The sequence below is a fragment of the Macrotis lagotis genome, chromosome 5 (assembly GCF_037893015.1).
Source record: "Macrotis lagotis isolate mMagLag1 chromosome 5, bilby.v1.9.chrom.fasta, whole genome shotgun sequence".
Taxonomy (NCBI): domain Eukaryota; kingdom Metazoa; phylum Chordata; class Mammalia; order Peramelemorphia; family Peramelidae; genus Macrotis; species Macrotis lagotis.
In genome coordinates this window covers 62,656,277-62,672,955 of record NC_133662.1, presented here as the reverse complement: position 1 = coordinate 62,672,955, position 16,679 = coordinate 62,656,277, and the positions used below count along the sequence as shown (strand labels likewise).

The following is a 16,679-nucleotide window of genomic DNA, read 5'->3' as shown; positions in this document are numbered from 1 at the left end:
GAAAGCAGATAGTTTTATATTGATGTCATATTGTGGCAGAAATCCTATTTGAAGTAGCCAATATAAAGTGACTTGTATATTTATATTACATTAAAATATGGAAAGAGTAGCTGTTTTATTGGGAGAAAGCTGTGTCTCCTATTAACTTTGGGTTTTCTTATTTTTCCATTTGGATTATATTCATGGTTTTTTATTGAATGAAAAGGATTGAATTTTGGAGCAAAACTTTTCAATCATTCCCCCCCCCCAAACTCTAGAGTATGTTCTTCTTTAATAACTAATAATTTTTCAGTGTTCTAGAAGAATGATTATTTTTTCAGTTTCATTGAAAGTTTACCCTTTCACATTTATAACTCCATAAAAGTCAACAAGGAATGGGTATTTGGAACTAGTTTTGCTGTTGGAATGAGGTCATGTTTTAGAGTTTTAGTGAACCACACATTAGAGCTAGGGATTTGTTAGATTAGACTGGTAGACAGAGCAATGGAAAAATCCCTGGGCTTTGTATGAATGAGGAGACTCTAGGGGGTCCAGTCCCAGAACTTACTGCCACTAGATAGCTATGAGATGGTTAGCAAGTTCACCATGAATTTTCCTGGTTTCTCATTAAAAAGTTTGGGTAGGATAGATGTTCTAGATGGTTCTTTTCAGCTTTAAACATTTACAATATAAAAAAAGTAGAATTGTAGAAAAGAACATTTGAGAAAATAGATTGAGGACAGATTATTGAAGGCTCTGTGTGCCTGCACAAGATTCAAATCAAGTCAACAAATGTATGTGAAGTGTATCCTGTGGTTTAGACATTGTGCTAAGAGATGAGAATACAAAGAAAAGCAAAAAACTTGTGGCTTCCTATAAGGTGCTCATAGCCCACTAGGGGAGACAACAAGCAGCAACTATGTACAAACAAGATAGATGCAAAACAAATTGGGGATTATCTCAGCACAAGAAACTAGCACTAAGTGGGGATTAGGAAAGATTTATTGCAGAAAATGGAAGGTAGCCAGGAATCCAAGGAATCTAGAAATAAGAGATGAGCAAAGGAAAAAATAGGGGAACAGTCAGTGAAAATGCATGGAGTTGGGAGATAGCATGGTCTGTGTGAGAAACAGCAAAGAGGCCAAGTTTTTAGGCATTTAGAGAAGATTAATTATGTTGTTTGCATGATTGAAAGGAAGGAGAAAATTTTGAGGGGAAAGCTTTTTGCATTAATATAGGTAATGTAAGAACAACTTGATCTGGAATGATGACAGTGGGGATGAATAAGAAGAGAGATATATAGGAGAAATATTGTTAAGGAAGAAGTAACATGATTTGGTATGGGGAACAAGAAAGAGGATAGAATCAAAAGATGATTTTGAAGTTTCAAACTTGGCAGAATTAGAATAAGATTGAATTTTGTAGAAATAGAGAAGGCAGCAGGAGAGGCTTATTGTTGGTAGAAAATGTTTACAGTTTTAGATAGAGTTTGGAATGAACTCTGAATAATAAGGGTAAAGTATGGTATAATTGGTATAATTGATGATTTCATCTTTGTTGAAAACCCTTGGTATGGGAACTCACTTTACTACATAAACAACCACTCTAAAATTTAATATATAAGTCCTAGAGAGTTATCTAGGAGTCACCCATCTATTAACTGTCAGAGAAGGAATTTGAATTTTGGTCTTTCTGAGATCAAGCTCAACAGTCTCCTCTATAAATTTGAAAGAAGAGGAAGCATATTTGGGTTAGATGTTTATCTAAGCATCTATCTATCTATCTACCTTCTATCTAAGTATATATATATATGTATATATATATATACATATATATATATATATATATATATTCTTGCACTGATTCCTTTTTTAAAATGTTTCTTTTCTGTAGAACGAGGTTCTGCTCAGGACTTGATTACCAAAGACATCACTGACACTTCCATTGGAGCATATTGGACATCTGCTCCAGGGATGGTTCGTGGTTACCGAGTTACATGGAGATCCCTTTATGATGATGTTGAGGTTGGAGAGAAGAATGTTCCTGGAGATGCAATTCATACTGTGATAGAAAATCTACAGCCAGAGACCAAATATAAGATTTCAATATTTGCCACTTATACCAGTGGGGAAGGGAATCCTTTGAATGGAGAAGCTACAACTGAATGTAGGTGACATTTTACATTGCCAGCATTGATTATTCTTTGAATTGTGATCAATGTATTTTAAGAGATGTTCAAAAGTGTGAATAAGTGTAGTTGGTTCTCTAGGCTACATATATTTGCTTTATATTAAAACATACTCTAAGTTCTATTTCTATCTGCTAAGCTATACTGTTTATTTCAGGTAAGTTTAGTACTTATAAGTGTTGAGAGAAAGGATAAAATGTGAGGACCAAAGAGTCAAAGAGCACTGATCCATTACTTGCCAGAAAGGGAAACTAAATTCAGAAAATCTATTCCCACTATTTATTTATAGTCTAATTGGTCCATAGGTAGTTTTTTTCTTGTTAAAGTAGCTTGCACTTCAAGATCCTTTAAATACTAGAGGTAAACATTATACATTCTTTCTTCCAAACTCAATGTGACATTTTAGGGCTAGTGGAAGTGATAGGGAACTAGTGAAAATGTTTTGAAGCAAGGGGGTCCAACTCTTCAACATCAGAAAGCTACTTCCTCAACACAATTACATGACTCATTATTGCCCATTTTTCTAAGATCTAGTTTTCTTTCTAGAATTGAGTCAGTAAATAATAAGTTGGATAATAATTGAACTGATTATTAAGGACAATTAATTAGGTAGAGTTCAAACAAAACTTGATTGGTCATGTGTCTCCAACTACTATCATTGTTTCTAGCCTGGTATTTCTGTGTCAGCCCTCTGTAAGACTTTAGGGAAAGAGAATGAAGGAATTATTGGTAAGAGGACATGCATTTTTATGATGCTTTATTAAAAAGAAAAGGTTGAATTGGTCAGGTCAATGGCCTTTCTTCAGGTCTAGTGGAGAATTGAGGTGCTCAGTGACTGACATCACTGATTTTCCCCCCTTCTTCCACCCCCTTCCAATTTGTTTGCTTTCAGAAAATAATCTCAAGGGCTAAACTACGAATTGAGTTAATGTAAATTAACATTCTCAGACAAAGAAATCTGGTCTTGGCTTGTGTCAAGCATAACTAGATTCTCTATAGTTCTATGTAATTTAGCAGAAAATTAAATTTTGCAGAAAAGTATATTGACATAGTTGGTTTCCATGGTAAATTTAATATTGTTTCTGGAATGTATTGACTGTTGTTTAAGGATGTGTATGTTGATTGGATTTTCGCAGAAGTTCAGTTGATGTAAAAATAAATAATGTGCAGCAAATTAAGATAACATGTGAGTGAACCTTACAATTAATTCTGTTGATCATTAAAAGCACATCATTCCTATATTTGTGAAATTTTAAAATAATAGATGTTTAAATACCGATAAACACTGCACTTGCCAAAATCATTCTCTATTATGATCTCTTTGAAGGTATGTCTCTTTTAATAAGTTCTCCTGAAGGAAAATCTTGAATAGTAATGTGCTAGTACCAAAAATATGTAGGAAGGCAGAAATCTTAAATTGCCTTTTCTCTGAAGCAGAGTCATTGTACTCTTTCAATGAAGACTTGTTGATTGATTAATTTTGTGGTTAGTGAATTTAAAAGGCCTTCTCTGGTCTGGGAGGAAACAGTTATATTGAACTTCATTGTTGGTTGAGGGTCTCCTACTTCAAAGGATGAAGTCAAAGATCTAGTTAAAGGAGAAAAGACATCTCTGAGATTTTTACTTTTGAACATTTGCTGTGGAAGATAAAACAATTAAGAAAATATTAGTTGTGATAGGTCAGGAGATGTTTTGGACATTTTTATTTGTATCACAGATGGGACCTACGAGACTTTGAATGTATGAAAAGTTTCATGTTGTCTGCTTCCAGTTGGGAACATTTTGTTAAATGTGTGTGTGTATGTATATATGTATATGTATATGTATATGTATATGTATATGTATATGTATATGTATATGTATATGTATATGTATATGTATGTCTATGTCTATATCTATATCTATATCTATATCTAATCTATGTCTATGTCTATGTCTATGTCTGTATCTGTATCTGTATCTATCTGTATCTGTATCTATATTTATATCTCTATCTATCTCTATCTATCTATCTATCTATCTATCTATCTATCTGGAAACATTGTAAGATCTGGGAATTGGTGGTATTCTTCTAGAATTCTTAATGGGAGCCGTGGCCAAAATGCCAGTCGATGGAGAACTAATATATGTGTGAATGTGTGAATATATAAGTAGAATATGTGTATGTGTCTGTATATGTTTATATATATATGTATATAAAGATGTATGTTTCCTACTTTGAGATAGCTAGTTTAGAGTTATTGATATCTTGAGGTATACCAATGGGGGAGAGAAGTCAGTAATATGGGGTAGAAGGGAGAGGAGAAGAGATAGCAATTCATAGTATAACTTGTCCATGTGTCAATGAGCTGACATAGTTACTTTTCCCCAAAGCCTGAGAGTCAATTTATAATTAGCATGAGTTATACACAAAATTGTTGATTTCCTTCTATTATTTTCTTTAGTTTATTATAAAGAAAAGATATAACTAAGAAGTCTGCAAGATATCATAGTATGAAGCATGAAATTCAAAAGTCTGGTTTAAACAATTTAGATTTTTAAGTATTTGCACAGCCTGGGAATCTTAGTACTAGTGTCAGGGGAGTGGTAACAGATTTTTGGAGCACTGGTTGCTAATCATAACAGCACCCAAGGATTTTTTTGGTATGATTATATTACATTCTTCTGAACTTTGAAAAATCACTGAAATTAGAATGGGCATCTTGTGTAAGAGGAAGAGATTTGATACAGATTCTGAAGAGGTTTGATGTTTGTTTTTTAGTATTGAACTAAAAAATAGTTTCACAAATGTAATGGTCAGAGTTCTTGGTATTTCAGCACATATTTGTATGTGAGAGTGAGTCAATATGGAATGGTCATTAATATGCTAAATTTGGTGTTAGAAGACCTGGGTTCAAATGTCTTGCTACAGCTTACTACTTGTGTGAACTTGGGTGATTCATTTTAACCATTCTGGGACTTAATTTTATTTGTAAAAATGAAGGTGTTTTAGTCATAGCCTTTGAAGTCTTTTCAAGGTTGAAATTTAGGGTTTTCAATCCCAGGTGCATAGAGTTCCAAGGAATCATCAATAGATTCCAGTGTATCTTTGAACTTGTATGAGAAATAAGTACAGCTTTATTTTCACCATCATCTATCTGAAAGCTTGTATTTCTTTACCATTATGAATTAAAATAAAAAAAGAAACCAAAAAAGCTGAGCATTCTTCTGAGGAGGGGTCTATAGATTTCACCAGACTGTTAAAGTGCTCTATAACACAAAAAGGTTAAGAACTCTTGCCCAAAATGTGTGTGTGTGTGTGTTTATATATATATATATATATATATATATATATATATATATATGCATATTTATTTATTTCTATGATTTATGATTTAAACCTTTCCTAGGATAGGCCTAGGCATAGCACATGTTTACCCACTTTTGTGGTAATTGATAATAATCAGAATCCTAAGTCAGTGGTCACCCTAATGAATACTGATGTCACCTTTTTTCAAGAGCCCAAGCAAGATATTATAGGTTTCTTTTAAAATGAGAAACCTTTTAGTTAATTTCTTTTCACTCAACCCAGTTCATTTTCATCCATTTTAAAATAGAAAATTATAAGTTGGGCTATTCTGAGTACATATGAGATAAAGATATCTTAAGTTCTTTATATGTATTTTTTAACAAACAAACAACAAATTGTTTACTTCTCTTCATATCCATCATTACTGGATATAATGAACACTCATGTTTAAAATTTTGTATTTTCTTTATAAAAAGATTAATATTTTGTGGCAAATCATTCAGTTTTTTATGCCTCTATAATCCTTTACTGCAAAGGCTCTTAACAAAGTTCTGAAAATATGTTTTAAAAATTTGATAATAGTATATTCTTGTAATTAGTTTATTTTATAATTTTATATATTTTATTTTATGTATTTCAAAAACATTATTTTGGAAGTTATTCATGCCATAAAAAGGTTAAGAGCTCCCGGTTATTGTAGTGGAAAATCACTGCTCTATTCTTGGAGTCTCTTGTATACTCATCCAATTCACTTTTGGCAATTTTTCACTCTCTCTCCCTACTGCCTATGAGGGATCCAGAGCAAAAAACTGCGGTTTTTCTTATTATAGTGGTTTATACTTGTCATTAGGTCATGTCAAATGTTACCAGTGCAAATTAGGAAAGGAACTGACACCACTGGCTGAATATTTCTATATAGATTCACCTTTGGTTGATATTTTACTTAAGAATTTTTTACTTGGACAAATATGAATGATTATGGTATTCTAAGAGTTGCTTTTGTTATTATTGATATTGTTTTCATTATTTTGTCAGGACCTATAATGTCTTTGGCTTTTGGGAGATCCAAGTGAGGCAATATTCCTTACTAATATATATCTGCAACTTAAAGTCTTTGAGAATTGCCTGAGACTGACATTAGATTAGAGGTGGGAGACTTGAACCCTATTCTTCCTAACAGAGGCAAGCTATCTATCTCATATGTCATGCTACTTTTCTTTCTTTCTCTTATCTTCTCTTATCTTCTTTTTCATCTTTTCTTTCTTTCCCCTTCTTCACTGTCTTCCTTTTCCCCTCTCCCTTTTCTTTTTGTCTCTTCCTTCTCCTCTCTCTCCTTACCTCCATTTTTTCTTTTCCTCTCATATTTTTTCCTACTCTCCCCCTTTCATGTTCCCCTCTCCTCTCCTCCCCTCTCCTCCCCTCCCTTCCCCTCCCCCCTCTCTCTCTCTCTCCTCATTAGAGAAAGGTTATTTTTTTTTTTAAAACCAATGATGTTTATTTTTCCTTGAGCAAACAGTTTCCATGAAGGATTCCTGCTGAGTTTAATTTTTACAAACCTAATTTTAAAACTATTGAGACATTTTATATAATGACATTTTTTTAAATCCCTCTTTACATTTTCTTGGGAGAGAGCACAAGAAATCTCATCAACAACTTTCATTCTAGCTAAAGTCATTTTCTGGTCACTCTTGTACACCTTGCAGTGGCTCCTGTCAGAAATTCCTTTGTGGAACTAAGCTGTAAAATTTATTAAGACATTCGGTTTTAAGAGAAATTCTTTATAGTTGGGAGTAGGATAAAGTTTCTAAAAGTTTTTCTCAGGAAAGGGATGTTTTCTTTTCTAAATTTCCTAACACTCAACTAGAAAATCCCTAAGATCCAGACTTCTAATTTTTAGGGGACAGGCAAGAAAGATCTTTTATTAGTCTCAGTTTATAATAGGTTATGGTGCGGAACTATGAAACACCATGATCCTTGACATTCATATAAAGCTTTAAGATTTGGAAAACATTTTACAAAAATTGTCTCATTGGAGCCTCACAAGAACGCTGTGAAGTGAGTACTAAGGGTATTATTATGATCTTCATTTTACAAATGGGGAAAATTAAGGTCCAGAGAAGTTGTGATTTGCCAATAGTCAAACAGTTAGCAAATGTTAGAAAGTAGGATTTGAATTCAAATCTTCTTAATTATGGTCTACAACTCCAACTTCTAAGCTATTCATTCTTTCCTAGAGTATTTGGATATCAAAGCACAAATCATTACTCTTTGCTAAAATGATGTTTTATTAATGTATAACACGTTTTATTTTTTATTGAATGTATTTTGATCCTGCTTTGTATCCCACAGTATCTCAAAATGCCAAAACTCTGAGAGTTGATGATGAGACTGAAAGTACAATGAGAGTCACATGGCAACCAGCACCTGGGAAAGTTGTGAACTATCGTGTTGTGTACCGGCCTCGAGGAGGAGGAAGACAGATGGTGGCCAAAGTGCCACCCACAGTCACATCAACCGTGTTAAAACGACTTCAACCTCAAACCACATATGATATCACAGTACTGCCAATTTACAAGACAGGAGAAGGAAAGCACAGGCAAGGATCAGGAACTACATGTATGTATAATGTTAAAGGTGTTTTTAAGTTCTTGGAATCCTAAAACCCCATAGTTAGAAGAGACCTAAGAGACCTACTAGTTTAACCAGTTTATGAAAAAGAAATCTCATCTTCAGTCTATATTCAAGGTGGTCAATCAGTCCTTGTTTGAAAACTCACAGTGATAGAGTACCAGCTGTGTGTCAGGGCCCATTCCATTATTGGATAATCAATTGTTAGTGTTTTACATCAGGTCTAAATCTGTTTTTCTGTAGTTCCTATCAGGTTCTTGGTTCTGACTTCTGAAATCAAGAAGTCTGTTTCCTCTACATGATAGCCTTGAAGGCTACCAGTGTGCCCTCCCCATCTACTCTCTTTTCCTCCCAAAAAGTTTTTTTTCCTCTACTGACCATTGCTTCAAACAACTCTCATAGAATAACCCATAGCTTCAAAGAAAAATCCCAGATCATGCTTTTTTGATCTCCTCTGTTTGTTGTTCGTCTTACTTTCCCAAATGGTTATGTCCAGTCTAACCAGGAAAAGTTATAATGCCACTATTACCTTACTAGTCATGGGCACTGCCTCTCATGAAATAATCCAAGATTTCATGATCTGTTTTTGTCTGTTATAACCTTCTGTTGACTCATATTGAGCTTTTAGTTTATTAAAACTGATGAGGAATGAGAATGGAATTTAACTTGGTATATTTATAAGAAACGTTGACTCTGATTCTTCTATTTCTTTTCCTAATTCTTTGACTCATGCTTCACCTCTTTTGGTGGTTGTTGTTCCTCCACATGCCCTCTAAGAGTATGCATGCTTTATGTCTTCTCTCTCCCTACACTCTTTCCCATTGTGATCTTATGTCATTCCCTAGCTTCAGTTTTTATTTCTATAGAGATCACATTCAAATGTCTATCCCCAACTTCAGCTGCTCTTTTGAACTCCAGTCCCAAATTCCTAGCTACAAGATGTCTTGCTGACATCTTGAATTCAACATGTCCAAAGCTGAGCTTATTATTTTAACTTCAAAATCTACCCCTGCTCATAACTTTTCTAGTCCTTTTGTTGGCACTATTATCTTTATAGTAACTCATGATTGAAATCTTGGAGTCTCCTTTGATTCTCCTCTCTTCTTCACCTTGTTCAATCACTAGTCACTTGCCAATTGGAATTGATTTTATACTTGAAATAGACCTTCCATCTGTCCTTTTTTTTATTCCTTGCCCAGCACACTGATTTAGAGCTTCATTACTTCTCACTTGGGTGATTGTAATAGTTTCCAACTTGTCTCTCTGACTGATGAGGACTTCAAATCTAAATGGAGTGCTACATTCATTAAAATGAAAAATAATAGACTGCTTTGCCTCTAGTGTCTTCTCCTCTCCAATTTATTCTTTACATTGCTGACAAAGTAATCTCTCTAATGGTCAGGTCTGATCTATCACTTTAGAGCCTGCATGGCACAGTGGATAGATGGTGGATATTAAGTTAGGAAAGTCTGGATTTGGTTCCAGCCTCAATTGTGTGACCATAGACAAGTTATAACCTTTCTTGAGCTCATTTTTCTCTTTAATTGAATAAAGGAGTTGCATTAGATATTCTCAGGACCTTTATAGCTCTAAATCTAAGATCTTGCAATAAAGGCAAAACAAAACAAAAAACCAAAACTTTAAGTGCTTCCCTATTTTCCATGCGATGAAATACAATACACATTTCTTGGTCTTACATTCAAGACTTTCCATAATCTGTCTTCAGCCTTTCCAGCCTTATTCTTTTTTCCTCCATGGCTCTGTTATAGCCAAATTGATCAGAGAATCATTTTCTGGCCCCAGTCTGTCTTCTCCTACCTCTACACAGTTTTTTCAGGTCATAATTAGTGCTTGGAATGATCTTCTTCCACATTTCTGCACTTTTAATCTTTATCTTTCTGTAAAGGCCAGTGTAAATGACACTTATTCTGTGAAACCTTTCCTTGGTCCCTCATTTAGAAACCTGGAAATGATTTATTCTCTCCAGAATTTTTTATCCCTTTTCTTCATACTTCTCTACATTTGTTTTATTCTAATTTAGTTATTTGTTTGCCTGTCTTATCCAACAATTTATTGCTAGATTGTAACCTCCTTGAAAGCAGGGACTATTTCACATTTTGTCTTTGTATCCCTAATGCTTGGCACAGTGCCTAGAACATAGTCATTTAGTAGATCTTATTAAATTGAATGAAATGAAGTTGAAGGGATGGAAATTGAGTTTCTTGAAGACAAGGACTGTTTCATTTGTGCTTTGGCATCCTTAGTTCTGAGAAAATACATGGTTCATTACAGGTGTGCTGATTGACTTTTAATCCTTCTGTTCCCACACTGTGAGTCTATTTGGCACAGTGATAATTCCAGACTCTACATGAGTTACCTACTGACTGTGTGACCCTCTGCTTGCTCTAGGCAGCTCTTGAAGATTCCATGCTATAAAGGATGAGCTGATCTGCTTTGGTGGAGAGAATTTTTTTCCCTTGGGAGTTTCTTATACCAATGAAATTCCTGATCTAGTCCCTGTCCTTACTGCTTAGTATAGTTTATCTACCTATAGCAGATATATAATGTATAGCTATTGAATTCAGCTGAATTGAGTTCAGTACTGCAGCTGTTGTTGATAAATCTCCATTAAAAGACTATTTCAGATTATTATTCTTATTTTTCTCTTTGCAGTATCTAAATTCAAATCACCCAGAAACCTCAAAACATCTGACTCAACCATGTCAAGTTTCCGAGTCACTTGGGAGCCAGCCCCTGGGGAAGTAAAAGGCTATAAGGTCACTTTCCATCCTACAGGAGATGATCGAAGACTTGGGGAATTAGTTGTTGGTCCCTATGACAATACTGTTGTTTTGGAGGAACTTAGGTACGAGATAATTTTATTCTTTTTTTTGTTACTATTTCATACAGTTTACTGAAATCAGTGAGGACTAAATTTGAAAATACATGCAGTTTTCGCTTTACTCTCCAGAGGAGGAGTTGGTAAAAGCTACTAGATAGGGAATATAAAAGCTACTTTCGTGAGGGCATGGCTTCAGTTTTGGTTGATATGAACAACTCAAATAGTTATTTTGGAAGTTATCAAGCACAAGAGACTTTCTGTATTTTTTGTTACATTTTTATAACTTAGTAGGAGTGACTTCTTTCAGCAGACATATCAGACTTTAAAATAATTTTAAAAAAGCTTCTAGTCTGTAGTATTTTGCCAAGAGTAATCCCCACTCAGGGTGTTGTCATGTGGTAGAAAACTCTTCCCAAATGAGGAGATTACTATTCTCCCTGAAAAGGCCCAGATGGCTCATTCTGAAATCCCAAGCTTGAGTTTTCTTCCAATTTGAGATATAATAGAAGACAAGACTTTGTGTTTTGTGCTAGTGGGGGAGAAGAGGGGAAGGGCGGGTTGATTAAAAGTTTTGCTCTAGGCTCTGTGATGGAAAAACAAGAAAGTTTAAGAATGAATTTAGGTTGAGTATTCATTATAAGAAGGATAATAAGCTACTGTGCTCTTGATGATTATCTACTTGATCTGCTACTAGCCCATGCTTCCTGTTCTGGTATAGGCAAGAGAAATTGGCCTTTGAGACAGGAAGACCTGGGTTCAAGACTTGCCTCTGACACTGACCATAGGCAAATTATTTGATCTTTTAGTATTCAGAAAACTTTCTAAGGCTATAAGCTACAGTGCAGCAGAGACAGACAAAGAGGGAGAAGTTCCAACCTTGGCTTTCCCCTCATCAACGAATTAATAGATATGGCCTAAAACTAAAACAAAGATCTATACAGAGCAAGAAAACAATTTTTTTTGACTTAAGACCTATTAATTAGCTAATAGTTATCAAGCTGTGATCCAGGTTCTTTGCTTGGTATGCTCAGTCCAAAGGTAAATGCTCCCCAGAGATTCTGTACAGCTTCTCTACCTGTGAACTGCCCAGATTCAAGAGGGAGGGAGGGGAGGAATTTATGAAAGGCTGATCAACTCTAATATTATTTGAAGCATGTTTTCTGGCTGACTTGCACCTGCCTGCACCTGAATTTTCAGGTCACTGCTGAACACAGCGATGTTAGATGGTATCTGACAATTTCTCATCATACCATAAGGCAAACACTTAAACTCCATATTTTCACATACTCCCAAACTCAAAGGGAAAAATCTTTATGACTGTTCTTTAATAACATGGAAAAGAAAAAATGAGATTTTTTTATTTGGTTAGTTAAAGCAACTCTTTTTAAGTTAACCAAAATATATATCTATTTTTTTTAATATTGCAGGGCAGGTACAACCTATAAAGTGAATGTGTTTGGAATGTTTGATGGAGGAGAAAGTTCACCACTGATTGGACAAGAAATGACAACTCTTTCAGATACAACTGTCATGCCAATTTTATCTACAGGTAAGCAGCTTGTGAGAATTTAAATTAATTTGGATGCTTTAAATTTAGGTAGTGGGTCTAATTTTAATGAAAAACTTATTAGATAATATTAAAAACTAAATGTTGACATGTTCAACTAAAAGGTGAAAGAAATATAGATTTTAAAACTAAAAATTGACATTTCAACTAAAACTTTAAAGAACTATAGGTTTATTTGTAACTTTATAACTATATATTTGTATCAGTCCAGATGAAGTCCTGTTCAAAAATTAGATGACATTACTATTTGTCACTATTTCACACAATTTATTGAAATCAGTGAGGACTAAAGTCTTTAAATATATAAATATTATCTATTGACTGAATTATCAAATGAAATATTACCTAAAGACTGAAAGTCTTTAAATGTTATATAAAAATTACCTATTGTCATCTAGGTAGAGTACAATGCAAATTCCAGTGCAAATATCTTGTTATTACTAGAAGTCTAATTGCATTCACACTATTGAAACCTAGAATTATTTATTGTAACTGAGGCAATCATCAAATATTATTTTATTATTATTTATCATGTAGTGCTTTACTACTAGTATATCATTATCCAGTCATGATGTTTCTATTAATTTAATGCAATTAATGTGAATGTACCATTTTTTTCTTCTCTAGTATTTGAAATATGTTTTTGTTAAATAAGATGTAGGAAAATGTCAATATATGAGACTTAGATTTATAAGATAGTAATAGCTGCTAGCATTTATTTAGTAGTTTAACAGGAAGAAAATTGAATGGATTTTAAATGAAACAGTTCAGAAAATCAAATTTTAGGATTTAAAATTTAGGATTTGGAGAGATTTACTTATTGTGTTTGTCACTCTGAATCAGGGTTCTTAACAAGGTTGAACCTGTTAACAAGATGGTTAGGGAGAATTTTGTCAGTCACAGAGCTGTGTAGAAATCTTTGATTTTTTTATTTTTTATGACATTCATACATCAGTATTATACAGAAAATAATGAGCTTAGTTAATAGACAACCTTGAAGAAAGGAAAGTCTGAATTTAAATCCTTTTTAATCTATACCAGCTTTCTGACTTTTAACCTCTCAGTGTTCCTGGCAGTTCTTACAAGTTGTAACTTAAAGATAAGTTGCCAATCTATATCGTTAAAGGGAGTTTATTTTTAAACTGTGGAAGCTCCCCATATCATTGAAATCACAGGACCAGACTTCCTCATCCTTTTCCTCAAAGCATATATGAAAGCAGTTTAAATCTCTTTAGGACAAAATTACTTTTGAACTATTTCCCAGATCTTTGTGTTATGTTGATAAAGATAAGGTTTGTATTTTCTGTATGTAGGAAGAAAATGATTTTTAATGATCAGATACTTGGAATAACTCATTACTCAAGAACCTTCAGTGCTGGACTGCTTATCTAGAACATTAATGGAATCACAATATCTTTTAAGTTAAATGAATGTGGTGGTTTTTCTCAATGAAATTCTTCCATATAAAATTAGAAGTTATCAGGGAAGAAGCTAGAAAACAGACAACTGGTAACCTAACTTCTAGAACAATAGTGGGAAGTTTGTAGATGAGTAAGATTAAGCTTAATTAAAGAGTTAAGTGTATTTTTATAAAATGTTCTATTATTTAACTTATGATGATATTAACCAACTCATATTTTTGTTCCCTAGCTTGTGAACTGAGGAGATCTGAAATGATTCTCTTTCCATAGCATCCCAGCCTTGTTATAAATGTTTGTACTTGTGTTTCTTACTTGTGTGTTTGTTTGCATACTTCTCTTAAATTGTTTCTTCTTCCTCATTTTTTAAATGTGCACACTCCTCTGCATTTTATTTATTTATTTAATTGCATTACAAAGTAAAGAACAGTGTTTACAAAATTGTTCACTATGAAATGTTTGCATGGTAAAAAAAGATAAAATATTGACATAGGATATTAATTGGGCACCTCTAGCTGAGTGGGTTTGCAGTTAAGTAATTTTGTATTTGATATTAATAATTACCTGTTTGATTTGGTGTAGTAAATTAAAAAAAAGTTTTTGGTCCACAGAGGTAGTTTCCAGCCCATACATTTTCACCAACCCAAGAGTACTTGTGAGTTCCTGCTCATTTATTTTGCTCATTTGATAAACCAGACCCTAGAAGACTAATTTCCATAATTGAAGCTAAAGTGAGGAAATACAGTATAAAAAAAGGAAAGATACCTAATTGAGAATGGAAGATACCAGGCATATTCCTTAAAATAGCCATTGAATGAATGGCCAGTTCTTATAAGTATAAACTGCGATTCATGAATGGGATGGTGATTGTTATTCATGTGATATCCTAATATTTGGTAATGTTACAGTGGTTGAGGCAGGGAGGCCATAGAGTATCCAAGTGTTAGCAGAGGGAGGAGAAATAGGAATAATAAAGGAAACCATATAATGTTTTTTGTACTCATGTGGGCATTTTGATTATTGCTGCCTCAGGCATGGAGTGTTTCACCAGAGCAGAAGCTGACATCGTGCTACTGGTTGATGGTTCTTGGAGCATTGGTCGGGCTAATTTTAAAACTGTCCGGAGTTTCATTTCTCGTATTGTTGAAGTTTTTGAGATTGGCCCCAAAAGAGTACAAATTGGTAAGCTCTGATAATATTAAAGAGTCTTGACAACTGTTTTTATAATTCTCTCATTAAACTAATAATAATTGCATTATTTAAGCTCTTGCTCAATACAGTGGAGATCCCAGAACAGAGTGGCAGCTGAATGCTCATAAAAATAGGAAAAGCCTATTGGAAGCAGTGGCTAATCTACCATACAAGGGAGGCAATACACTGACAGGTAAATTATGACCTTTCATTGTTTTTTAATCCTCTTTTAAAAGAAAGGTGTATATATGTAGTAATCCTTATATTTAAATATATCTTTCAAAAATCACATCAGGCATGGCTTTGGATTTCATTCGGCAAAACAACTTCAGGCCACAAGCTGGCATGAGACCTCGAGCTCGCAAAATTGGTGTTCTCATCACTGATGGAAAATCACAGGATGATGTAGAAGCACCTTCAAAGAAACTAAAGGATGAAGGAGTAGAACTGTTTGCTATTGGTAAGTACCACAAAGAATGACAGCAAGACAGTGGCAATGCTTTTAAGATTTCAAGGGTCTGTGATTTTGTGAATGTGGTTATTCTATCCTCTGACATAATGAAACCTCTCTATGTCTCACTAGATTGTTTTTGCAGGTCACTGTAGCCAAAAAATGATTGATGACCTGATGATAATTTTCTGGTGACAAACTTTATGAACTTAGCTAGGTTGGCCCATCTTGGGCTTGTATTTGACATCTTTACAACTTGGTAGGTTCTGCTTTCATGCCTCATTGAAGTATTGGGAGAAGGGAGAAAGAGTGGAAAAGGAAAATGCATTTTTCTATATATAGTGCTTGCTACATGCTAAGGGCTCTACAAATATTATTTTATTACATCTTCACAACAAGCCATTATCTTTATTTTACAATTGAGGAAACTGAGGCAAATAGAGGTTATGTGACTTCCCCAACCACACAGTTTGTAAGTGTTTAAGGCAAGTTTCAATCATATCTTCCTGGCATGATACCTTCCATGCCCATTGTGTGAATCACAAAGCTGACTTTACTCATTAGAGTGAAGCTTTATGAAAGAAATGATGTAAATGGAAATAAAAGAATTTTCTAGTTTAAAAAAATGGGTTGGCAGCATTAAAAAAAAAACCTCATGTATTAGTCTCTTCTGGTAGAATAGAAGCTCCTTGTTAGACATTCTATTCTATTTTACTTTTGCATCTCTAAAAAGATTTTCCTAATCAATATTACTAATTTGTAATTTTCTTTTAAATAAAGGTATTAAAAATGCAGATGAGACTGAATTAAAGATGATCGCAACTGACCCAGATGATACTCATGCATACAATGTAGCTGACTTTGACTCACTTTCTAGAATTGTGGATGAACTCACTGTTAATTTGTGCAATAGTGTCAAAGGTCCAGGTATGCTGTTATTCAAACTACCACTTTATTTATCATTTCATTAACTTTCAATGTTTCTTTCTTTTGCTTAATTGAGAGTAATATCATTTAAAATTTGTCTCCATGCCTGTTTTTCCTTAAACTTCAATATTTAATGGGGGATCTTTTTCCTTTCAGGATACTTGTTCACTAGCAATGTCATTTTGAGAGACAAGAGTGA

At 33.9% G+C, this 16,679-nt stretch overlaps 1 protein-coding gene across 3 annotated transcripts in view; it reads left to right on the top strand.

Annotated features, from left to right (window-relative positions):
- The window catches only part of COL12A1 (collagen type XII alpha 1 chain), a 142,062-nt gene that overhangs the window by 48,148 nt on the left and 77,235 nt on the right, over positions 1-16,679 (top strand). For 2 of the 3 annotated variants that reach the window (XM_074237334.1, XM_074237332.1), the window contains exons 14-21: positions 1,873-2,145; positions 7,806-8,072; positions 10,758-10,950; positions 12,354-12,475; positions 14,944-15,093; positions 15,176-15,295; positions 15,398-15,562; positions 16,334-16,480. In XM_074237334.1, coding sequence (XP_074093435.1) covers positions 1,873-2,145; positions 7,806-8,072; positions 10,758-10,950; positions 12,354-12,475; positions 14,944-15,093; positions 15,176-15,295; positions 15,398-15,562; positions 16,334-16,480 — 1,437 coding nt within the window. The remainder of the gene's footprint in view (positions 1-1,872; positions 2,146-7,805; positions 8,073-10,757; positions 10,951-12,353; positions 12,476-14,943; positions 15,094-15,175; positions 15,296-15,397; positions 15,563-16,333; positions 16,481-16,679) is intronic. The other variant, XM_074237333.1, reaches the window with a different exon arrangement.